This window comes from Zonotrichia albicollis, chromosome 4, assembly GCF_047830755.1.
Source record: "Zonotrichia albicollis isolate bZonAlb1 chromosome 4, bZonAlb1.hap1, whole genome shotgun sequence".
NCBI classification, from domain to species: domain Eukaryota; kingdom Metazoa; phylum Chordata; class Aves; order Passeriformes; family Passerellidae; genus Zonotrichia; species Zonotrichia albicollis.
In genome coordinates, this window is record NC_133822.1 from 39,645,430 (window position 1) to 39,670,841 (window position 25,412).

Consider the following 25,412-nt stretch of genomic DNA (forward strand, 5'->3'; position numbering starts at 1 on the left):
ACAGCAGAAATAAAAACACATTTCAGTATCCCATTTCATCCATTTCTGCAAGTTTAAACAGTACTGAATTTGAACAATACTTGTAACTGGGTAAAAACCCCACCAATGTCTATTATTTTTAAACTGTAGGCAGTACATGACACTGCTCCCCTCTAAATTGCAGCTCACAATCAGGTATGGAAGGACAAAAATGCAGCTTTTACCTAAAGAGAGAGGAGAAAATAACTGATATTTTTCAGTTAATATGAACTCTTCTATAGAGACAGGCTGACTATAAAGGAGCAGGTGAAGTGTCTGTTTTCTAAGCACTTATGTTTAAGGCACTGTTACTGACCTATTAACAGAGCTGTCATTTTTATCACCAGTAACTACGGATAATTTGAATATGCAAATGAGGTAAAGATACAGCATTGGAAGACACATTGCATATAGGCCTGCAGAGCCATGGGATTTAGTTTACCTTTACAAATGAGATTCAACAGTCAGATTTCACTGCAGCAGGAAGTCAATGACTTTTTATGTCAAGGAAACATCAAATACTCCAGATTATTTTGCCTGCATGAAGTAACTCTTAAAACCCAAAACTAAATAGTTTTCCTTGTCCCCACCACTTGTGCAATCAAATGTGAACTGTAAAAAGACAGGAAATCACATGAAATTTGACTCTGGGCAAGAGGGTATGCCAATGGCAAAGATTCTGTAGGCACATACACCAGAACTGAGTTGACTTCAGCCCAAAGCTGCATCTTGATGCCACCAGCTGCATGAATAGAGCTGCAGTCTAAACTAAAGCCTAGCACACTCAAAACCCTTACCACACACCTTTGCTGGAGTTGTCACATTTTGTCCTGTAAGGTGTTGATGACTTCTTGCCCTGTATCCCCGCACTGACAAGACTATTTCAACAAGCATGAAAGGCCAAGTTTCATATGAAGGGTAAGACAAGGTCCAGTTTCAAGACAAGAAATGGCAAATCAAGTTTGCAAAATATTTAATAGAGCAGTTTCCCAGTGGACTCCTGACCAGAATCATAACCAGACTTCTAAAAATTATATATATTTTCAGATTTGAAAATTTATCTTTATTTTTTACAAAATGGATTCCAGGAAGTTTAAAAGGCAATATCATAGAGGACTGGGGCGCAGAAATCAGGTGTAGTCATTCAAAGCATTCAAGTAGGAATATGGTCATATAAATATTTGAAAAGCATCTTTTATCATAAATGTTCAGAACAAAATGTATAACTCATTCCAAACTAAAAATTGAGCTTTATAGCACGTATTTCCCTGAACAGAAAAAATAAGTAACTTTTGAAATATTTCTAAAGGCCTGAAAGCTTTTTTTCCATGGTTAGTTACAATTAGAAGACTTGCCTTAGATTAAATTCCTTCCTTTCCAAATACGGAAAGTATTAACATCGGTCCACGGTTCAAACAGACAATGTGTTGCAAATGAATTGTGGCAGAGCAGTTCCAGACAGCCTGGACACAAGGTGCTGAGGCGGCTCTGAGTCAGTAGTCATCACCCCTGCTGACGACCTCCTTGCAGGTGGGGCGCAGCAGGATGGTGTGCTCGAACTGCGCCGTGTAGGAGCCCTTGATGTCGCACAGGGGCGGGTAGGGGTCCACGATGCCCAGGTCGCACAGGTTCTTCAGCGCCATCAGGTACTTGCTCTCCCCCAGGCGATCCAGCCACCGCCGGCAGAAGGCCAGAGTACCAAAGTTCTCGTTGATGACATTCAGCAGGTGCTTCGCTCTTGGAAGCCTTGGAGGGAGAAAACCAAACAAGAACGTGTTGGAGAATTCAGAGTTATCAGCATGCATTCACTACAGAAATAAAGCACACCAACTAAGAATAAGGTTAGACTGCAAGGTCTTTTCAGAGTGCCTAGACTTGGGATGAAGTGCGCTCTCCTCCTGCAAATAGATATCCTTCAAAACAGACTGTGAACCTATCTGCAAGCTAAACTAAACATAGGGACAGAAATCTCTCTCTTAAAAAATAAAAGGACATTTCATTTTATAGAAAAACAGAATTCTTCCTGATTCAGAGTGGTCAGTAATCTGAACTAATTTTGGAAGAAGCTTGGTGGTTTAAAATGCTGAGTTTTCACTTCTGAAGTAAATACTCAGTAAGCTTTTTATTCATACTTCTTACAATATACAGGCATAAAATATATATATATTTAAAGATCTTCTAAAAACTAAGCTTATTTGCAGTCAAGCAATTCCTTTGCGATCTTTAGTATAATTCCTCCTATCCTCTCTCACACTCCTGGTATGTGCAATGGAAAAGCACGTCTGCCTGCTACGTTTCTGACCAGAGTGGTCTTTGTTTCAGAAAATATGCTGCACTCCTACAAATGCCAAAATGCAAACTCAGTGAAATTAAAAATGAGGAATTTCTTCTTTTTACAGCTATGCACTAAAACAGAAACTCAAAACTCTCAAAATATCCATAAAATAAAACAGATGGCACAAATAGTTTAATAGATTCTGGGAACAGCAGCAAGACAAAGACTGTGACACACCACCACAGTACAGATACTGACTAAAAAAACCACTATACATTTAATACACAGATGAATGCACAAATATAATCTATATATTATGAATATAAAAAAAATGATGGTAGGAAGATGGTATTCCCAAAACATATTTTCTCCATTTTCAGTTTCTTGGAAATAATTCTGTGTTATTCCACACTAACAATGAGAGTGCATTTTGCAACAATATTGCAAGTATTGCCAGCCTTAATTAGGGAAGAACATGCATTGTATCAAAGTTGAATCTCAAGGGGGTGGTAGCTCTATCAAAATACACCAACAAAATCCAACCTTATTGGCACATGCCCGACATCAAAGTTCTTCATGTAATGAGAGCACTCCATATCATCATGAACAACTCCTTTTCCTGTGCTGCCAAAGGTTTCTATGGCATACACTTCACCTTCCTAAGGAGAGAAAAAAGGAACATGGTGCAATAGGAAAATGTGACACTGTGTCATTGTGATACAACATTTCAGTATTACACTTCTGAACACGAGTCATTAAATGAGAATAGATTCAATTGTCAAATCAATGTAGAAAAAATTCAGCATGGAGATTTCACACATTAGAGTTACAGCTACCATCAACTATTTACATTAGTAGCATTTTATTTCAAGCCAGAAGCATCAGCATGTCTCTAGTCACAATTTATCAAAGTCCTTGCAGTTAAAACATTGTCAAGGCACACATCTAACACAGCTAAGAGACTACTTTTGCTACCTGGAAGTACTTCTCCTGTGCTATTCAGGTATAAGTCCTAGGAAATGTATAGTTTAGACATAGCAAATAGATGTTGATTACTGACACATACTGCCCAATTTCTGCAAGAATTTTCTGGTAACAGGTGCTAGTATATACCCTTAACCTGCTCATTTTCATTCCACAAGATGAATTTCTTGAACAAATGAAGGTGATACATATCTGCAAGGGCATTATCAAAATTCTAGGCAAGAACATACTGAAATGCCATTATACAAACTCATTTCTGCCAAGTGCATTCACACATCCTTAACAGCAGGACTGTGACAGGGACTTAACAAGCCATGGCATCCAACACTGTCGGACACTATGAGTTCACTGTTTATTTTATTAAGCTACTTTTAAAGTCACCAGCCCAGAATGAGAAGCCATATGAAAAGCAGTAACAGGCTACAAATTCAAGACAAACTTTTGAAGATGTCCCTGAATATTCAACTGACTCGTTTAAAAAACGAACCCTCAAAAAGCCCCATACAATGCTGCCACAAGATTCACTTAAAGCCCACTTTTTCTGAATAAGGATCATCAGAGGCTCTGTTAGTCACAAAACACTCCCTGGATTGCAGTTTGATACTATAATTAGCACAGTACAGCAAGACCTTGGCTATGCTTCACATTCTTCACTGTCAACCTCACCGTACTTAACGATGCAGAATTGTGTCCTAAGTAACCTACAGAAGCTGAAGAAATTAGAAAAAGTCTTCTCCCCAAAACTAAGGCATTAACTAAGTCAAACTAAGAAGAACACACAAGTTTTTCTATCTTCCTTTTACAATACTCTTAATCCCTTTGCACAGTCTTACAGATAATTTAAACTTTGTCTTTTGTGCACATCATAGGTAAACAACCATGATACAAGTTTTGGGTGATGACAGTGAGCCTACCTCAAAAAACAATCCTGTCCAGACCACACTTGTGCCTATTCAGCTCTGGCAAGCCTTATCTATCCTGATAGACTTACTGGTGATCATTAGTGATGAAGCTTAGAATAAAATTAAAAGCATCCAGTCTCATCACCCATCTTTTAAATCTTATCTCATGAGAACAAGAGCTTCAGTGACAATGATGGCTAAATCTCAGGTTCCACGTTTGAATACTGCCTTCCCAACCTGTACTTTGTCACATCATGTACAGCCATTGCCCTTTCCCTGCTCCAGAACACTGCCCAAACAACATCTTTGAACTAGCCTCTCACATTAACTACAAATACACTTAATTACTTTGTATCTGCAGAGAAAAACTACATTGGAAGCTTTTCAAGAACAATACTCTATCTAACAGTACTCACAAAAAGTTATCCAAAACTACACTTCAGATGTGTTCATCAAGAATTACCTGAGTGAGAGAAGATCTCATTACAAAAGAAACAAACAAGAAGTATGAATGACCTGCAAGTCATTCAGGAAAACTCTCATTTCCTGAATTCCAGTTCACCCCTAAATATGAATTCCTTTTCATGTTTCTTTTCTTTTCATTAATGTTCCTAATGCAACATTTCAACACTCCATTAATAACAAATACACACAGAGAAATAAATATGTAGGAGTTTTAGTAAGTATTACTGTGGCATTCAGACTTCAACAGTGGTGGGTTTCTTTTGGTTTGTTTTTTAAATAGCAGTGTTCCAAGGTTTCAGTTTCAGGAAGTGTTACATACCTGAACACTCCAGGGCTAAAATGAAGAAGGCACTGAGACAGAACTACTCCTGAACAGGAGCATTACACATTACAGCAGTTATTCCACTGCAATTATTCACCAGAATGACAAAAACTACAAATGAAAAGTGCACAGAAATACTATTCTTGCAATGATACTGGGGAAATTTAACAGAAGGAATAAAGAACTCAACTGACCTCCATTCTTGTGGCTTCTCCTCCTTTCACAATGGGTACTGTTTTTCCTGCATGTATCCTATAGGGCCCAATGGAGTGTCCGTTCAAATTGCGGATTGGCTTCACTTTGGAAGAGAACACGAATATTACAGGCAATTTCCTAACAAATGGTGAACCCTTTAGGGCAATTTGGTTTGAACCAAACACAGAACTATCCACTATCTTGTACAAACACCAGCCAAAACACAGGTTAGTTTTGTAGGCTTTAGCAAGGCTTCATTATTAAAGAGCAGCAACTCCAACAGTAATAAAAGCTTATTAATAAAGCCAAACAGCAAGGATCAAATTATCTGTACAGTTCAAAACTGCTGTTTAGCATTCATCTTATCATCTTATCTGTTAAGAGATGCAATACTTGGAAGTATAAGCCAAGACCATTTCTCCAAAGGAAAGGCAAGCCAGCCATAAACATGTATTTATGCAAGACCCATACCATACTTCTAGCAGAAAAGTCTTTTCAATATCTTATGTTGAAATCAATATTTATACAAACTTATATACAGGTTCACACTTCTAAAACAACTATCCCTAGATGAAGAAAATAACTTGCCTTGGTATGTTTTGCCATCAATTTCAACTTCATAAGACTCCATAACTTCTTGTATGGCCTCTCCCACATCACAGAGACGTACATCTATTCCAGCACACTGAAAAGAAATGCAAATACAAATGGAAAAGAATCACAACATTTACTGAAAAAGTCTTTGTAAACTACTTACATAAGGATCATACCTTTATTCCAGTATTTGTGGCATCCTTTACAGCTTGTAATAGTCTGTCATATTTTGGATTGAACGTGACTGTAAAAGCACAGTCAATAATTCGACCTGAAATCAGCAGAAGTTAGTCAGCTTCATAGTATTTGCACCGAAGAACATTCTCAAAGTTTTAATTAATAAATGAAAACTAACCACTAATATGTGTTCCAAAATCTATTTTGCAAATATCATTGTATTGCAGGACTGTTGGGTCTCCAGCATTGGGAGTGTAGTGGGCAGCACAATTATTCAGAGAACACCCGGTAGGAAATGCAAGACCTGCATTTAAACCATTTTCCTTTATCAGCTTACGTGAGCAATCTTCTAGTTTTTCACTGAAAGGCAGAGGGGAGGGAGAAGAAAAAAAGAAGAGGAGAGTTGTCATTAGTCTTTTTTATGACTACTTCAAATAAATCAATGCAAGAACAAAACCTCAGAAAAATATTAAAGCAAATGTTTTTACATCAAATCAAACTATTTATATGCTAAGTAGACAGACAACCCTAGGCTGAAAAACATAGGCACAACACAACAATCTTCAGCTCTTTGTGTTGTTTCCTCTACCCTTTCTTGGGCAAAAATGAGCCCTTCTCTATTGTTTTTAATTTAAGTTAAAAATATTAACCCTTACAAGGTACATTTAACCAATTCTTCCTGAACAGCAGAGGTTAGACAACCAAAGTTTAGGCAAATTAAATGCATTCTTTATAATTACTGTGATTTAAAAAGTGGTGGGAAAAAGGAGGTAAAGCCTCTTATTTATTAAAAAACTGATTATAAAAGGGCTTTTTTTAAAAAACTGAGTGGTAACTATGATAAAATAAAACCGTGTGAGACTAGCCTTTGTTTTTTGGTTTTGTCTAATCTCAAGATGCTAGCTACTGCAAATCCACAAATACACATCCAACGGTGCATTCTCCTTCAGTGTCAGTGAATGAGGTAAACTGCAGCTCACTGCAGTGCACCAAACTGATTTTAAGAAAGCCAGAGAAATATGAAAAAAGAGAGCATATTTTATTCAGAAAGGCCCCACAGTCTGAGGTACTTCAGCAAGAACAGTCATGTTTTGAGAAAATGTGTGCTTAGAACAGTCAAACTGTATAATTCACTAAAACAGATTTGTTTCACCCAGACCAGTGAGCTGCCTTTCTTCTCCTTTCCCTCATGGCATATTATGTCTTTCTGTTATCCTTGCACAGTTACCTTGGGGATCAGCTCTCATTAGCTTTCTTACTATCCTACTCTTGTCAGCACAGTCCTCAGTCACACCAGGCTGAAAGCACCTGATTTTGGAAGCTAAACTGTTCTGGATCAGTGCAGTACTTGGACAGTAGACATTCAATCTAGATAAACTGAAGGACAGAAAAAGTAATAGTTGGAAGAGTCACAAAAATCAGTCCAGGCTAATTCTTTCTTTAAACTTAATCAAATTCACATTCATCCGAATCCATTTGCTCAGTTATTACTTACTAACTGAGAATAATAAAAACCCCCACTGTGCTTCCAGCAGAAACAGCAGTCAGTCAAAGACAACTAAACATAGTCCAAACCTTCCTGCCCTGGACTGAATACACAGCCATGCTGGTTTTATGCCTCCTCTCCTTGCCCAGTCCCCAGCACAGACTGCACCTCACTGTCCACATGCCATTTCATGACAATCCTGGCAAGCAGCAACAGCAGTGCTGCAGAGTAGCAAAGGCACCGAAAACTAAATGAAGCATATAATCATGAACATCATGGAAAGCTTAGTTTAAAATTCAGTATAATCCCAGGCCCTGTAAAGCTGCATAAGCTAAAAATGCAAGAAGAAGCTTAAAGGAAATAACTGGCAACAGTGGTTGTGTACTTCAAACACAAATCTCCTCAACATTTATTACACAGTGAATTAAGCACACAAAACTGAGGCTAAATATCTCCCTCTCTGGAAAATGAAGAAAAATCTACAGCACAGGTCTTCTAGAAGATGTGTGTCCTTACCAGATTTCTATCATTGTCATTCCAGGTTTTATCCAGCTCATAACATATTTCCTCACTTGTCTGTGTGCCTCTGCAGCCTCCCGAAAATCATTCCAGATTTCCTCACTGGCTTGGTCTAGTGCTTTCTTTTCTTCACTAGTTGTTCTCCAAGCAGCAGTTCGCCTTGAAAAGAAAGGAAATGTTTTAAACAAGTTACTGTAATCACAGCAGTCATTACAACCTCTGTCTAAAGCCTGCAAAGTGTTTATTAACCAGTCAGGTCTACATTCCCCTGTGTAAGAAAAGAACCTGATTTATACAATTTTCAGAATAAAGGAAGCCTATTAAAAAATAAATAAAAAATCTATCAGTACCACAGGGTAGCAGCTGTGCAAGGCAGTAACATCCTACCAAAGGCCCAGACAAGCAGGGTGCTTGAAGGTGCCCAAGTTTTCCAAGACACAGAACAGGTGTACAAAATTCATATTAATACCTGCAAGTCCACCTTAAGTTTAGCAGGGCAAAAAACTGCATCAGGCTCTACTCATGCAAAAAGTTTATTTTTTTCACAATCTTATTCATTCAGACAGCATTGTTCCTGTACAGAGATGAACCTCAGCACTGTAGTGTGGCTGCTTGGCCCAGAAACTGCTGCTGACACAGACAATAAGCACCTTCAAAATTTAAGAGCTTGCAGTTCCAGTATTATTTTCAGTCATGCTCAGAATATTTAAGTAATAACACCTAACACAGTGCATGGTAAGTATGACACATGCCAGAATGTTACTTTCTAAATGGGCTGGATGGTGTATTAACATTTGTTATGGGAGAGCACCACTCATTGTGGCTCTTTGGTAGGCTCATAGAACAAAGACAGAAATAGTTTTTAATACAGGATTAAGTATAAGATTAGCTTTCAATATATTTTGTATTATGCAAAAATCCAATGTGACTAAGGTTCCATGAAAACAAACAAACAAAAACATAATTAAAGTACTCCAATAACTGTCAGAACTTAGCTAGAAGACTACTCTGACTACAAAGTAGAGATAACCCTTCAAAAGGTGAAGCTGTAGCCACACAATAGTGCAAAAACCCTAGTGATGACTCAAAGAACTCTGCACATGCTATGCCAGACAAAAAGTACTACAACAATACACTGCTACACGTGCTAGCAGGTGGGTCTTCAAAGAAAACGGGTGGTGGACAAGATGGACCAAAGATGCTGAAATACACTGATTTTCAAATTTAGAAATTAATGCAAATGAGTTGATTTTAAGCAAACAACTGAGTACACAGAGTGTAAAGATTAGCTTTTGAAATCCAAAGGTGTAGCTTTTTACCTGTTCCACAGACATCTTAGCTCCACTGTGAGTTTCCCTTACAGCCAAGAAACTGGTACAAGTGAACGAAGGGACTATGCCCTTGAGTTTTGCTGCATTTTGAACTAATTTATTTAATTTGCTGCAATTTGAACAGATTTATACTGAGTATTTCAGTATAATAGTTGAAAAGATAAAGGAGGATAACAGGCTATTCCATTAATCTTTCTCAGGATGATCAGAGGACACAAAATATTTTGGGACCCTTTTGCTTGTTTCCATTGAACCTTCTGCTTCTTTTCAGATAAAAGTGTAAAGCAGAAATCCCACATTTACCTTTCTGAGCAGTTTTCTTGCTCCAGTAGCAAGCATCACACATACCACTCCTACAATTTCCCTCAATCCAGCAAATTCTACCAAGAAAAGAAAGCAACGTGCTGTAAAACCTGGACTCCTGCCAGCACAGAAGTCACTGAAGATGGAAAAGGTGCACTGCAGAAAAACACTGGGACAGAGACTCAAAGATCCTTTCAGACTGTTCTGGATTCCAGCAGCGAACACCCCTTGGTAGCAAGAATTGCTGACAGAGTCTGGGCAGCTGCTCTGCCATCTGTCACAGACTTGAGTGCAACTCCAGCGAACTGGCAGGAAGCCATCCTCACTCTGTCTTACTGTATTTCAGCATATTGTCACTTCACACAAGTCAACCGGGGGGCAGAACTGCCTCTACATGTAAAAACACTGTAGCAGACCCGAAGCATTTTGCTGAAAAAGCTGCACTACTGCCACCTGGGAGCTCAGCAAGGGAGGCAACAAGAACTTCTGCTAGGGCCTAAGCACCTCAGGACACATGGAAAATCAGTTGGTCAGAAGAAGGCCTCACGCCAAACATCAAGCCCTCCCACAGGTACATGAGCTAACACAGGTACATGAGCTAACAAGCTTTTTTTTTCCACTAATGTGCTGCCTGCCACATGTCACCTGAAGAAATTCAACTCTTGCTCCAAACCATTTGGTCCAGCTTTTTACTCCAGTTCACAGCCTGCAGTTTTCACCAGGAAAAATCTTTACAGGATCACACTGTAATTTAGATTACAGTGATCAAAGAAATCCAGAAGAGCATTTCCTCAGATTATCTTCCCCCAGATAATGCAGTCATGCTGGAGGGAAGGGATGCCATCCAGAGGGACCACTCCAAGGTTGAGAGCTGGACCTGTGCGACTCTCATGACATTCAACAAGGCCAAGTGCAAGGTTCTGCACCCTGTCCTGGGTCAGGACAATCCCCTCACAAACACAGGCTGGGTGAAGAACGGATTGAGAGCAGCTCTGAGCAGAAGGATTTGGGGATGTTGGTGGACAAGAAGCTCCACATGACCAAGCAATGTGCACTGACAGCCCAGAAAGCCAAATCACACATTGGGTTGCATCAAAAGCACCGTGGCCAGCAGGTCAGGAAGGTGATTCTACCCCTCTACTGCATTTTTGTGAGACCCCACCTGGAGTATTACACTCAGCTCTGAGGCCCCCAAGATAAGAAAGATGTGGAGCTGTTTCAGTGAGTGCAGAGAAGGGCCATGAAAATGATCATGCTGTAAGCACCACTCCTGTGAAGACAGGCTGAGAATAGCTGGGACCCTGCAGCCTGGAGAAGAGAAGGCTCTGGGGAGACCTCAGAGCACCTTCCAGAACCTGAAAGGGAGAGCTTTTTCCAAGGTCACAGAGTGACAAGACAAGGGGTAATGGCTATAAACTGAAAGATGGTAGGTTTAGATTAGAAGCTAGGAAGAATTCATTTACTGTGAGGGTGTTAAGGCACTGGAACAGGCTGCCCAGAGAAACTGTGGAAGATGTCCCTGCCTACGGCAGGGGGGTTGGAACTAGCTCAGCTTCAAGGTACATTCCACCAGTGTGGATACACCAGTCAGTGACTCTGTAACAGAAAAGAGGCAGAAACAAGTAGGCAGGGTCAAGAATTCCTGAATTCTACTTTAACAGAATTGGTGTATCATTAAATACTGCTTATTTATTTTCTGCCCTCCCAGTATCATTTCAAATTCCCACATCTGCAAGAAAAAACACAAGCTTCAAAAAAAAAAAAACCAAAACAACCTCCCCCCCCTGCCCCAAACAACTGGAGATATAAAAATGTTAAACCTGTTAGTCTGTTGTCTATGGAAGCATTGATTATCTGCTATTATTTTTAGGCTGAAATTTGAATGACGCCCACTTCTAGCTGAACTTCTCACACAAAATACACAATTGTGGGTTGATGAGAGGTAACTTTAGAAAGCACATGACATTAACAGTTAAGAATAGAAGTGCAACTCTTAAAAAAATCAAAGGCAAAACCCTACTGACCTCAGCATGAATAAGACATGGCACAAAAATGCTCCACCAATATATAAAATGAAGGAATTACTCAGAATATGAAATGCCCTGGCATTAATGTCAGCTACTAATTTAAGTAGTGGCTTATATTAGGAAATACTAAAGCAGCATAGCAAGATTTGAATATTTAAATTAGGAAAAAAACTAAGCACATATTTGCTTAAGCACATTACATGAGGAAACTACTTCAGGTTCCTTAGAAGCATATATTCTTCCTCCATAGCAGAACATCAGGTCCAGAAAAGACACCCCACTTAAATCCTGTTATGAAAGGAGGTTTGTTTTTATGGCTTTTGTCCTTTTTCTTTTCAATAAAGAGTAGTTAAACCAGAGAAAATATTTTAATCTTCAACAGCTGAATACGTATTAGAGGCTGAATATGTAAGAAGAGTGTGTTATTTGTTAATAAACTATGTACATGATGAAGTTGTTTATTATCTAATTTCCTGGTTTAAATCATATTCTTATGAACATGGCCCAGGTTAAATACTTAACTCTTAAATATTAAAGAATCACTCCTGGATCAGCCTGCCAGAGCTACCCTGTGCAAGCACTTCATTAGCATGCTGATGAAATGCTGCTCTTGGAAATTGTGTTCAAACTAAAATAATGAAAAAGAAGAAGAAGCTTCCTTGAAAGCAAATTTTCCTCTCATAAAAATGAAACCATATTATCTGAACACAATTTATAGGGGGTACTGGAAGCATTACCTCTCTTACTTACTTTACTTACATTCCATGAGAAATAGGCACTGAGTTTAAATAACCAATAAAAACAACATTCCAGAGTACTTTTATTCTGAAGTAAAAGTCACTGAAATCTAGACAATGCTTTCAGACATACAAATATCTACCTACTCTCTCCCTTTGGTTTAAACTATTTTTTCAGAGCTTTGATTCAATATTTCCTGGAAGTCTAAAAGTTTCCAGTAATACCTGGTCTTTTCATTCAAGTTTGCATACAATTCAAGCTAATTCTGTGCCATGCATCCTCTGTTTCCCCCAGGTAAAATGTGACCTTCCACAACACTTCACATAGGAAAAAAAATCAGGAAAACTCATTCAAGTTGGTATGTCTTAGTTTCTAACAATGCACAAAGAAACAGTAGTCTCCTGTAAAAACATAAGGGTGCAGATCTCTGTTCCAGTGAGCCACTGGAAGCTGTTGGTTGTTTAGAGCAATTGCATGTTATTCCCACATTACTATGAGTTACAAAAACAGGTGAGGTTACAATAACTACACCTTAATTCCAAGAGAGAGAAGCAAAGTACAGAATATACCATGTAGGCTTTTCAATTAAATGGACAGACTGATATGTCTCTACCAAAAAATAAGTAGCAGAAAGTTTGCATCTCAATGGCCACAAAACTGCTGCATAATAGTGTCTCACCTCCCTGAATTTTAAACCTTCACTCACTTCTAATTCAGACAAAGTTTTTCTTACAAGCTGCCTGCTGAAAGTCTGTCAGCACCATGGGTCTCAAGGGCCTCCTGCCTCACAGCAATTCTGCTCATACTGGCTGCACCTTAATTAAAAGGGTAGGGAAAGACAAACATTTCTGGCCTGAAGACTGCTATTCACTGAGTTCCTTGATAATCCAGTTAAAGAAAAAAAGGGCAAACCCCAAAGTACATTACTCATTTTGTCCATTTAGTTGCACATTAATATTTTTTTCAGCATATCAAAATGAAAGCATTTCTTCCTTAAGCTTAAAACACTCACCCATCTTGTGTTGGTGGATATTCACATTCTTCTCCCTTTGGGAATACATTGCTGGGAAACAGATCACATATTGGAATAGAAGGTGGATCTGTCTGGACCTTGGCTGTTGAGTACAAGGAAGTGTTACACGTGGGATTCTGGAAACACTAACCCTCTCATTTCAACCATAAAAGTTAAACTGCAGAAGTTATTGAAGATCCCCTTAACTAGAACCTGGGCTTCTACCAAGACAACATTGTATCACAATGCTCTCATATGACTTCATTTAGCCAATGCTGGAGGCCAACGAATGCCCTCAATAGCATTCAGGGATACCAGAAAGAAGATAACTTGCCAGACTTAGCCTAAAAACTGCACCCTTCAATTTGTTTCAGCTGCAAGACCAGCACTTGCACACAATACCAAATATTCACATAGTCTGTATTTTTGTGCTTGATACCTACGTCCTTTCTTCTTTTTCTTCTTCTTCTTCTTTTTCCCAGTTGCTCCATCTCCTTCACCATCTCCATCTACAGGAAAGAAAGTGCTCAGCTGAACACAAAATAATCTTAAAAGAATCAATGTTTGAATAGAACACAACAATATCTGGACTATCTGGAAACACTTGTCTTACAGCAGAATTTAATGGATTAAAAGACAACATCCAGAAGAGCTGCCACCAAACCATCAGCATTTTCAGTCCCTACACCAAACACAGACCTAAGAAAATAGTTTTGAAAGCTGACAACAAACATATCACCAAACAGAGGAAAAAAGAGAGCTCAGGTAAAGTGTATTTTCAGAAAGTCCTACCTCATATTCCTCTGCTCTCAATTCAGGCAAATAGATGCATGGAATTGTTAAAGGACACTGTATTAGACACAAGAGCTAACAAAAAGCTAGAAACTACTGCTTCCACCCCATCTTCTGATCCTCAGCTACAAGAACTTACTGCATCTGGAAAGGTAAAGACCCCAGAGAAGTAAAGATGCCAGCACTCTAGGCCAGGGTAAATTTAATCTTGAGATAACAGGGAAGGTCACAAACAACAGTCCCAGCAAAAGCAGTGAATGTGTGAGGTACAAGGTGGCCAAACACTGGAACAGCCTTCCCAGAGAGGTGAAGATGCCCCATCCCTGCAAACAGTCAGGGTCAGGCTGAATGGAGCTTTGAGCAACGTGATCTGCCTGAAGATCCCTGCAGGGCCTTGGACCAGAGGACCTTTAAAGGTGCCTCCAACCCATAACATTCTATGAATCCCCACCAGTGGGAGGTTTCCAGGGAGCACAGCAGGTAAGCACCAAGAATCAGCCACATCTGGGAGGTAACAACAACCCTGCAGACTTCACATTTGGCAACACCTAATCCCTACTTACTTCATACCCAGTACTTCAGGTGCCATCAGCTACCTAACCCTTCTGGTGCTAACCACAAATTCTCTTCAAAGTAGACAAGTACTACTCATCTACATACAGAACATTTTCAACTACAGCAAGAAGTAAAATTAAAAGAACTTCTAGAATCAAGTCAGGGCATTCCATTTTGAGTTTATTTATCCAGAAGCTGGCACTTAAAAACCAAACCAAAACAATGACCAGCTGCTCCAGTCACTAGATTTCAAGCCTCTCATGATGGTCAATATAATCAGCAATTCTATGCCATGGTGAGTGCTGTAATTCTGCAGCTGGGGCAAATTTCAGTGGTGTCACTCCTGCCCCTCCCCAGCTCATTTTGGTATTAAGTATTTTAATTTAAATTTCTGTAACAAATTGCAAATATAAATACTTTGTATCTATAACATGGTCCCAGCCTACCAGATTCTTCATCAATCTGCATTTCATAGGCAACCAAAAATCCTTACCAGTGCATATAAATTTCTTTAAAATGTGATAACTTTGTCACATTTGTCCTGACCTTGAGCAATGCCCAAACCATTCATAAAGAAATTAATTAGGCATACTCCAGTTCATTCACCAAGAGATTTCTGGATTATTTTTTCAAAGGCTAGGCCTAAACTGAAGAGAAAAAAAACCCCAGCATTTCTTAAATATTGCTGCTGTTGGTATCTGGGTATTGTAGCTCTTTCATACATCACTGCACGTGAAACTGCCAACTGTGAGCCAAAGCAGCCCTGCCTATGCTTTCATGTCCTTGAAGGCTGCTGCAGACTAACTGTGCTGCCAGGAACAGAACTACTGCATCTACCAACACTGTTTGTCTTCAGCTTACTTAGCTGCTAAGGAAAAAAAATTGTCACCAGAAAAGCAATTTCAGGTGTTTGTGAAACAGAACTCCAATCTTATATCATTTTGGTACAGCCATTTAATAACTTTGCACAGTATCATGCAAAAATGTTACATATCAGCATATTTTGACATGGCCAGGGAAATCCAAAGAGCACTTGCTAATCTCCCTTAGAGTTCAAAAGTTAGTCTCCTTTTTGAGGCCACCCAGTTACAGGCTTATCAAGAGGAAAAAAATAAAAGGCAAAAGGCAGTAGGTATTTTATTGACTTTGATCTAATGCAGCATGTCTTATATAAACAATTCTGAAACTACACAATTAAGATGGCAAATAGTGACAACCAGTACAGGCAAGAACACAGCTGTCTTCAAAACACTTCAATTAGTATAATTTTCCTGCAAAAGTATCAGTTTTACTGAAAACATATCCAAGTCTAATATGTGGGAAAAAAGAGAGATTATGAATTCAGTCATAGCATCACTTCATTGTTTTATGCTTTCTAACACTGTAACACAATTACAAATACTGTAAAGAGGCTAGGAGTGCACAGCATTTGATCTGCAACCAGCATTGTTATTTCTCCCAAGACAGAACTCTAACTATTCTTCTCATGATTTCAAAGATTTCTTTCCATTGTATACAGTTTTCACTACCCTCCTCAATACTTCTTCCTAAAGTTGCAATGATGGCAAAGCACATATTGCATTCATTTCAACTCCACAAAACAAGCCATAAGAACAGAATTCTATGCAAGGTACCTGCACTAAACTTGATGCTGCAGATTGGTAATGGTCAAAGATAAATTTGTTACTTAATATCTCAGCACTCTGATTGAATTTTTTAAAACTTCCATTCCCAATTCATTAAAATGACATTCTGGAAGGACAAATTCCAGCAAGTGAACTAAGAAGATTTCTAAGCAGACTGCTCAAAGTGTTGAGCCAACTTTATATGCTAATTCAGAAAAATGAAACTAAATTACCACTTTAAGAAATGTGCTTTCTGAAACATCCATTTCTGTTGAGAACCATCCATCAAACCAAAGGAAATACAGCATCTTAACTGGATCTCCCTACAGAAAAGATGGATTTGGTCTGGATTTCAGCAGAGAAACTTTCAAGGTTCTGGCTTAGAAAATCAGCTACACAACACAAGCAACATCCAAAGTGTGTGTCTCACTTATGTATTAATTTCCCCTCAATTCAATTTTAATGAAAAATTATAATTACAGATGAGCAGGGTTCAAGTCACTGGTAAAGACTGTAAAACCTATTAATTAAAATGCTCCCTTAAAATTTTCTCTGTATGTTTTAAGCCAAGAATATGGGACAATTTGGGACATAAATGTCTACTGGCTGTGGTAATGCAAGTGAGAATGATTTATAGCTTACCTTATCTCAAACTAAACATTCCCCTTCAGCAGGTAGATCCTTGAAAACACAAACTTTAACAAAGCCTGTATTGCTGTTACTTTTATATGTACACCTGTATGACAGCAAAATCATTGACAAAAAGTAGAAACTATAGATAGTTGCACCTCACCTCTCCAAAAACAAACCCAACCAAAATCAAATCAAGACATCTGTAAACAGTCTGTTAAAAGGGAGTCCTGGAAGAAGCTGAAACTGGAAATGTTAAGAGAAAATAGAAGTTATACTTGCCATCATCATCATCATCTTTTTCTTTCTCCTCCAGGGCTTGCTTGTCCAATTGTTTTGCTACATCATCAAGAGCACCTTCCATTTCTTTATCAGTTTCTTGTCCTGTTTGTAAAGTTAAAGTATGACTTACTGTAAAACATTAGCTCCGTGTTAGTAACCAAGAGCCCCCAAAGCTTTATAAAAACATTATGTTGTACTCAGCCCACAGACACCTGAGCACCCAATGCCTTTTTCTGTCTTAAAGCAGCCCCAAAGTGTAAGGCTGTAGAACAGCACAGTGACAGGTGCTGTTAATGAAACCTGCATATAAAGGTAGATTAGCCTGACACTTCTGATTACTTTTTTCTGCCACGGTAACTAATTCTTCTTCCCATAGCAGCAGCCTGCTCTTGTGAGATAATATGGGCGTGAGGTAGATAATTATAAACGCACAGCACGATCATGGCTAACTGATGGCCTGCTAAAACAAACCCAAACCATCGCGCCTTTACGCTATTTGCCCAGACTTGCTCCAGCTCTCCCCGAGAACTTGGGAGGGGTGCAGAGCCTCCATCAGGCGGGATGACTTTTGCAGCGGCAGTCTTACACCTTTCTCCCCTCGGGGCATAGGAGAGGGCGAGGGAAGCGGTGCCTTCTCTTGCGCACACCGGAGCGGGGCGGACGCCCCGGCCGCAGCCGACCGACAGCAGCATGCTCCGGGCACCGCCAGCCCCTCCGAGCCGCGGGGATCCCCCTCAGCCCGCCCCGCTGCCAGGGGCCGGGACAGCGGCCTCGGCGGCGCCCGCACCCGCACGCCGGGACCCCTGAGCCCGCCGGGACCCCTGAGCCCCCCGCGCCCGCGCAGAGCCTCGCCCGCTTCCCGGTGTGCGGCCCGAGGCCCCTCACGCCGCCCAGCCCGTCAGCGCGGGGTCGCGGCGCGGCGCGGCCCGGCCCCTACCCGCAGGGCCCGCTCTGCCCTTCTTCTTCTTCTTGCGCTTCTTCTTGGCGCCATCGTCGGCGCCGAGCCCGGCCGCGCCGTCCCTGTCCTCGGGCTCGGGGGGCAGCTCGCCGTTCAGGTGCTGCTCCGGCTCCTCCGCCCGCCCCACGCCCGCCATGTCGCCGCGGCCGCGCCGCCTCGCGCGCACGGAGCGAGCCGGGAAGAGCGGCGGGGCCGGCACCACGCTCTGTGGTCCGCGCGGGGCACGCCGGGACGGCGGAGGACTCGGCCGGGAGGGCGGCAGGGGGCGGGCCCTCCGCCGCGCACGCGCGCCGCCGCCGGGGTGCGCGCGAGGGACCGTGAGGGGGAGGCGGGGGAGGCGGGGCCGGGGCCGGGGTCGGTCCCGGCTGCGCGGTGCGATAAAAAATGGAAAGCAGAAATCTCATAAAAACAGCCCTTTCCCTCCGGAGGAACAGCTGCTACGGTCCCCTACAGCACGTAAGAGTGTTCGACTTTTACCATTTGAGAGCACTGAGGAAATGTGACTAAGGCGAGAGATAACTGGTGTACAGAATGAAAATAATACAAGGGGGAAAAAAAAATCACTTGTTCCAAGTCACATAGAGCAAAAAAGGGAAGATTCTAATACATGATAAGGACACTGCCTTGTCCCATTTCCACTACTCTGTAGAAAACCAAGGCAAAATGCCAAATTTGCCAGCACCCACTAATGAAGTATTAAATCAGCCCAGTCCTTAAAACTAATTTACTGAGTTTATACTTTTCACAGGTTTCCTACTAGTATAACCATGCTGGCTGAAAAATACTTTTCCTGCTTGCTATACTTGAACATAGCATGTTATAATATAGTGCCATTATAATTTATAACATATAAAGGTTAAAAACAGGCCTGGTGTTGCATAGCTATGTTTTAAAACGCTTCTGCAGGCAGGCTTTGGTAGGGAAAGCTGGTAGTGCCTGGTTCCTCACTGAGGTACAAATTCTGCCCCCTTGGCCCCACCCAGGCTGGCCGTTTCCATCTGCCCCTTCCCTGGCTCATACCCATGGGCATCTCCTCACTCCTGGCCTGATACAATTCCCGGCAAGAACAGAGCTCAGAAGGACTGAACTAATGCTGTAGTACTGATCCAAGGCCATCCTGCTGCAGCAAGTGTCATGGCAGCATGATTTCCATGCACTGCTCTCACACTGACAATGGATGACACGATAGCATGTGCACTAATGCTGCCTACAGCACTCTGGATTTATTGCTTTCCATTCTAGTCTTCTAATTAGGTAGAAGCAGACTCTACAGAGCTGGTTTGGATTGGGGTTTTATTGTGGATGGTGGCAGGAGAAAGGGGGGAGCATCAATGATCAAGTTCCCTGAATTCTCCATTTTGAGTCATCTTACATCTTCCTGTGGTGTGTTTATTGTAGTTGGGCACTGTAATGGTCCCAGGATATCTGACAGCAGTGATTTTGTGGTTTGCTTTAGTCCATTAGTCTCTCATACATCAGACTGCTCTACCCCTTGCTCTGACCCCTGCAGTGCCTTTGAAAGCCTGAAAAAGAGTGATTGTGCTGCTGTTCCATTCGATCTGGTGTGTGCCAAAACAGATTGCCAGACCATGGATTTTGTTGACTCTGGAAGTGAAGTGACAGGTAAAGGAGTCCATAAAGTCTACAGAAGCCCAGGGAAGACAGAAGGGGACATATTGGAGACAGATAAAATAAGAATAAATCTCATGCAGAAGTTGCAGACGTGAGATCTGGAAATGCATCAGAGGAAAAAAAAATCACAAGCAGAATAAATGTTTCTGTGGTCAGCTGAACTAACAAAGGCAGTTTTCTCAGAGCATTATTTCTTTCCATCCCAGAATGGACTCTGGCACCATTCACAGTCACTGTGATACCCCAACAGAGAGGGAGAGATGGCTGGTGCCACGTGGCTCAGCAGTTTGGCCTGTCTCTGTTTAGGTGGGGACATTTCTTTGAGCTGCTCTTGCTTACTCAGCTGACAATTTTTGGAGAGTGTGTCCAAGTGTCATTGTGTTTGGGCGTGTTTTATCTGAAAATGAACCTCCACATAAACCTCCTTTCTTTAAAAGAGTAGGCTGAAAATAAGTTGTAGAGTGGTGTCACGCTTAACTCAGCATAGAATGAAATAAAACCCAGCAGAGTGAAAGCAAGCTGTGAGTGAGCTAGAAAAAGCAGGATTAACCCAGTCTCTACAGTTTGAGATGGTGTTATGGGACCAAGGCTGTGCTCATCAGGCTCTCAGGGGAGAGGGCACAGAGCAAAGTTAAGCATTTTCCAGGTTATGCTGCTTCCAGACCCAGAATTAGCACCATATATAAGAGAATATGGATAACTAAGAGGGGAATGTCATGATAACCAATGTGCAAAAATAGGAATGCTCTGTAAAAAAAAATTGCAAAGTGGGAGTAAGAAGCTGGCCTGACTGCACTGGCAAAGCAAACATTAACATGAACAGGCCCACAACTGGTTCCACATTCCCCATCTGGCTGCTTTTCAGAGGGTCTAAGCTCATGGATGCAGGGGGTGACACACACCTTGTAGAATGCCCTTACCAGCTCAGAGTTTTTTGTCCTTGTTCTGTTATTGCCAGTCAGCTGTTCCTAGCGTTTCATACACATTATATTAATGGATTCTATTTTCCCCAGTTGCATGCTGTACTAGACAGCACGATAAGGGGAAGGCATTGGCCAGGCTGTAGGCCAGGAGAGACCTGTGAGTACCATTTTGAGCTGGAGGTTTTTGTTTTCTCACTATTTGTTTTTCTTCTCCGGCCTCCCAGACAAAGGCAGGCGGTGGCTGGGGAATTAAGGGAAGGGCTGAATGCAGTCCAAAACATTCAGCAGGATTTGAAACACTTTTCTGAAAGACAACACAAAGAGACACCTCCTCTTGTTTTTCTTCTAAGGAGACTGCTCCAATTGCACTATTTTCCGAGCAAACACAGTTATGATCTTCAGAAAAAGACTTTTTTTCTTAGGGCATGTTGTGTTTTCTTTCGTGTTTTGTTTTCAAATCGTATATAAGTGTCAAGAAATGGCATGGAATGGAGGGGGGAGCTGTCCCTGCCAGCTGTGGTTTAATCCTGGAAGGAGGGTGTGCAAGGACAGCTAGGGAGTCAGTGGCCTGTATCAGCCCCCAGAAGAGTTGAGCAGTGGGATGTTATATTTGTTTCTGTTTGTATTTCTGGGACTGATGCCATTATTTATGTGTTTATGACACTTTAATACTCTTTTTCCTAGCTGAGGGCCAAAACTCATAGTCCTTACTCAGCTGTAAAAATTCACTGAAGTCAATGGGAAATTTTTTTTGACTAGAGGTTTAATACTAGGCCTAAATGCTGGAAGTAGACAAGGAAATGTTTCCTGCATGAGAGCAAATACGTCTTATGGACTCTAGAAGGAAAGATGGTCCTTGTCATCCATTGCTGAGGACAAAGGATTCTTGTACTTCCTCAGCCATCTCTAAAATTTTCTTATGACCTAGATGAAGTAGTGAGATCAACATGGCAAAACCAGACAAAAAATTCACATTTAACTCTGTTCACTGTGGTCTTCTTTCCACGCTCCTTAGTGATTGGAGTTTTTTTCTTCTTTTTGCTGAACACCAGTTAGATTACAGCCTGTCAGCTGTGATCCAAATGTACTGCCTTGCCTCAGCTGGTGTCCCAACATCTGTGTCCCTGGGAGGACAGGTTTCAAGGGATGCATGAGCGCTTCTGCAAAGAAGGAAATTTCTCCTCTCTGAGTGGTGAAAGTCACCATGGGAGGCACAGTCTGCTGTGTGTGCACTCAGACTGGGACAGAGCAAATGCTTCTCAGTTTGCATCAATAGATGCATGCTGTGAAATGTGAAAGCAAGTCAGCTTTAGAGCTTACTTTTCCAGTTGCTTTCAAACGACAAGATTCATGTGAACAAAACAAGTCAGTGCCTCAGGAAGACTCCTGAAATTTCTGTGGCAAGGAGCTATTGCATTAGGCAGGAATGCAGAAATTAGAAATACATTAGGACATGCTGCAGTGAGCATTCCCTGACAGCACATCTCTGTGCCTGTGCCTAGTCTTGGTAAGGGATGAAAGGCTACAGAGACCCTAGACTGCTGTTTTTAAATAATATTTGGGTATTTATGATGGAGTCAAAAATTATTTTTTATAATAAAAGCATCTTTCTTGATTGACTCACTGAGCCATGGCTGCAGATGGAAGCAGTCTTCTTTTTCAGATAACAAACTGAGACATTGTATAGCCTCAGAAATAACTGCAGGTCATATCTCCTGAAAACCCTAATTTAGAGTGGTATGAACCTAAATTATATATATATATAATAAATAAATTTTATATATATATATATATATATATATATATATATATATATATATATATAATATTTTGAATTTGAGTTTGTAATCAATTTTATATAATTTAATACACTGATGTATTAGTGTATTCTTATTCACACAGTGAAGGTTCTTTTCTTGTCTGAAGAAAATTTTCAAGACCTCACCCAGAAAGTAATTTAGTGTGAAAAACACTATCAATTTCTTTTCCACAGCCTGCTGATGTAACAGCTTTCCTCTGGGTTCTCTGCTCCACCCCTTCTGCATTCTGGGGAGTAATGGAAGTGATGTTTACAGCTGCAGTGCTGGAGGCAGTACCTGTGTATTTCTCTCACCAGTTATTTTCTTTTATATCCAGGATAGTCTTCTATTTCACCTTCACACCTCCTCCAGTCTTAAATTGGAAACAGTCATTCATTTTGCTGTAGATGAAAACTAGAATGAAGGAGAAAGGCAAGAAAGCAGAACTGTTCTTGTATTTCACTGTAGCTCTTCCCCCTGGCTTTACTGCTAGGTAATGGTGTGACACCGTTAGTGGTGGGAGCAAGGAACTTACTTTTCCAAGGAAAGCACAAAACTTACCCCCAAGGTAGATGTGGCCAGGACAGAGCAGGAGAGCCACTCTGGCACTCTGGCACTGTGCCATGCAGTGTGAGCAGAGAGAGAGAAGTGGGAAGGTGACAGTGTCCTACATCTAACACTACCTCCTTGAGCTGTGATACCTACTGTTCATTTCTGCTGCCAGCATTTCAGGAGTCTAATATATTGAATTTAAAAACTCTGAACAGTTAGTTATATAATGCCACAGAACAGCTTTGTTCTATTGTTTTGGCTTGGACTGAACAGGAGCATATTGCTGGATGCAGAGCTCTGTGGATTGCATGACATTCATGTCTGCTGACTAATGTACTGGGAGCCAGTGTTCACAGCATTCCTCTGGTGTGACTTCCCAGGATAACTGGGTTTTAAGTTCAGATCTCATCACATTTGCTTTAAACTGATATGTTTGTTCCAAGGACAAACCTTGTTTTGCTGAACTTGCTTTGGAATTTCAGAAATTTACTCTAGATTCTTTCAGTTTATGAACTTATTTGTATGTATTCAGAGAGTGAAGGAAGCTACGATTGAAACTGGAAAGGATAACTGCATGGTTACAGCAAAGCTTGTTTGTGTTTAGAGGCATGAAGACTAAGACTTTTCTTTGTATTTTAGATTTTAGAACTCAAAAAAATTATTAAGAAATTTTCCACATTGGCAGGCCTCTAATTATAATAAATATGACCCTCTCAAAACCACAGAAAATCACAGTTTCCAAACTGGGAAAAAAAAAAAGCCCAACAGAAAATAGGATAGATAGAATGAGTAGCTGCTGGAGAAAACCTTTTTAGACACTCAAAGTTTTATTACATCAAAAAGTTCTTTGCATGTGACATCTAAGAAAGGAAAAGTTTAGATTTATTTGGTTATCATTCTCTGGAACAAGAGTAAATAATTTAACATAGGAGAGGAGAAATCAATAACCATGTTAAATTACATTGTATTGCACTTCAGCAGGGATCCTGGTTTGGCATTGGCTGCACCAAATCTCCTGATGCTGCTCTGCACAGGTGTTTCTAAGCTTGGTCTAGGAGTGTCTTCCTTGGGAGGAAATGTGGCTCAGTCTCAGCTAGGTGGGGGCACACTGCCAGCCTGGTCACACACGACTGTGGCAGCAGAGATAACCAGTCTGCTTTCTGGGCTTTTTACCTGGGACTGCTCTCACTGAATAATACAGCTGGTTTTTCCTCCTCAGCCCAGTTCAAGGCAGGAGTGTCATCTGTACAGAGGAGCATACTGAAAGGCATGAAGATGCTTTCTTAAAGAGTGATACAACTAGAAAATAAAAATATCCAGTTTTATGATGTGTCCCTGTGTGAAACCACTCTGAATGGCTCAAGCCCAAGGATCTGCCCAACATCTTTGATCGCACAGGTAGATGAGCCCTCGCCACTGAACATATGGAGTAAGTCCCTGGCTGCCAGCATATTGCAGGAGCTTGGACAGAAATTGCAGCTCCTTGCTGGGTATGAGACTGGCAACATGCTAACCTGTTGCTGGAGAGAGCTCAGTGAGGGCATTGATTACCATAATTAGCCCCAGAAGTCACTAATGTACAAAAGTGTGCAACCAGGTGGAGCCAAGTCTCAGAGGAGGTTGGAAGCGGTGCTCTTGAATCCAAGTGTAGAGTGTGAAATCACTGCCACCAGAAGAGAGCAATGCAAGAAAAGCTTTGCTTTACCAGCCTCCACTGCAAAGGAAGGAAGCAAACCTGAGACAGCACCAAACATGTCTCTCAGAAGTAAAGGTAAGGTCATGCTGTGCAAATGTGCTGTGTTGCAATGTTTGGCTTCCAAAGGGTAGAAAGCACTTGCTGTTAAGTCTACACTCTCAGCTGGCTGCTTAATCCAACATGCTCCACTTTACAGCTTGTTATACTGCAGTTCTCTGCATAGCAGTGTTTTAGGACATGATGAAATAACTTTGCAGCTGAAGCAAGAGGTACAAACACTTAGAAGAACAAAGCCAGTGAAACTGGGCAATGTTTCAAAGCGTTTATCAAAGCATTTTTAGTCTCCTCTTTCAAGGTGAGTGATAGAGTCATAACATATTGCGCCAGCAAAAATATTTGCATCCAGAGCATTTCATTCAGCAAGTGTAAGTAATCCTCAGTGCAGAACCACAGGTTGGGGTCAAGCCCATTCCAGCTCTCTAGGTGCTACTGTAGTCTTCCTCTTAAAAAAAAAAAAAAAAAACAAAACAAAGCAAAAAAACCCCAAAAGCACCTTTGTGTTTTTGAAAGCAGACTCGCCTTTTAATATATGATCTAAGCACTGCAATCTGTTTTCTTCC

General features: G+C 41.0%; 1 protein-coding gene and 1 long non-coding RNA gene across 4 annotated transcripts in view; one reads left to right on the forward strand and one right to left on the reverse strand.

The window, feature by feature from the left end:
• Nucleotides 1-974: 974 nt before the first annotated feature.
• Nucleotides 975-18,454, reverse strand: METAP2 (methionyl aminopeptidase 2). Its single transcript, XM_074539620.1, has 11 exons — nucleotides 18,170-18,454; nucleotides 17,233-17,334; nucleotides 13,792-13,857; nucleotides 13,349-13,451; nucleotides 7,935-8,096; nucleotides 6,111-6,292; nucleotides 5,932-6,026; nucleotides 5,750-5,846; nucleotides 5,161-5,264; nucleotides 2,837-2,952; nucleotides 975-1,764 (listed from the first exon to the last, which is right to left on the reverse strand). Exons 1-11 carry the CDS (start codon nucleotides 18,324-18,326, stop codon nucleotides 1,512-1,514), a joined length of 1,437 nt encoding a protein of 478 aa, XP_074395721.1. The 5' UTR covers nucleotides 18,327-18,454; the 3' UTR covers nucleotides 975-1,511.
• A 53-nt stretch (nucleotides 18,455-18,507) lies between these two features.
• The window catches only part of LOC113460231 (uncharacterized), a 39,207-nt gene continuing 32,302 nt past the window's right edge, over nucleotides 18,508-25,412 (forward strand). For 2 of the 3 annotated variants that reach the window (XR_003382011.2, XR_012580044.1), the window contains exons 1-2: nucleotides 18,508-18,646; nucleotides 24,316-24,867. This is a non-coding gene — a long non-coding RNA (uncharacterized LOC113460231). Of the gene's footprint in view, nucleotides 18,647-19,700; nucleotides 19,814-24,315; nucleotides 24,868-25,412 lie in introns of all 3 variants that reach the window. The other variant, XR_012580045.1, reaches the window with a different exon arrangement.

Bases quoted from the DNA above. Each gene is read 5' to 3' on its own strand.
- METAP2 (XM_074539620.1), bottom strand. From the start codon at position 18,326: ATGGCGGGCGTGGGGCGGGCGGAGGAGCCGGAGCAGCACCTGAACGGC. The intron at 13,452-13,791 runs GTAGGTATCAAG...TGTACTCAACAG, and splicing joins GAAGAAAAAGAAGAAAGGAC to CCAAGGTCCAGACAGATCCA. The intron at 5,847-5,931 runs GTATGATCCTTA...ATTTCTTTTCAG, and splicing joins CCACAAATACTGGAATAAAG to TGTGCTGGAATAGATGTACG.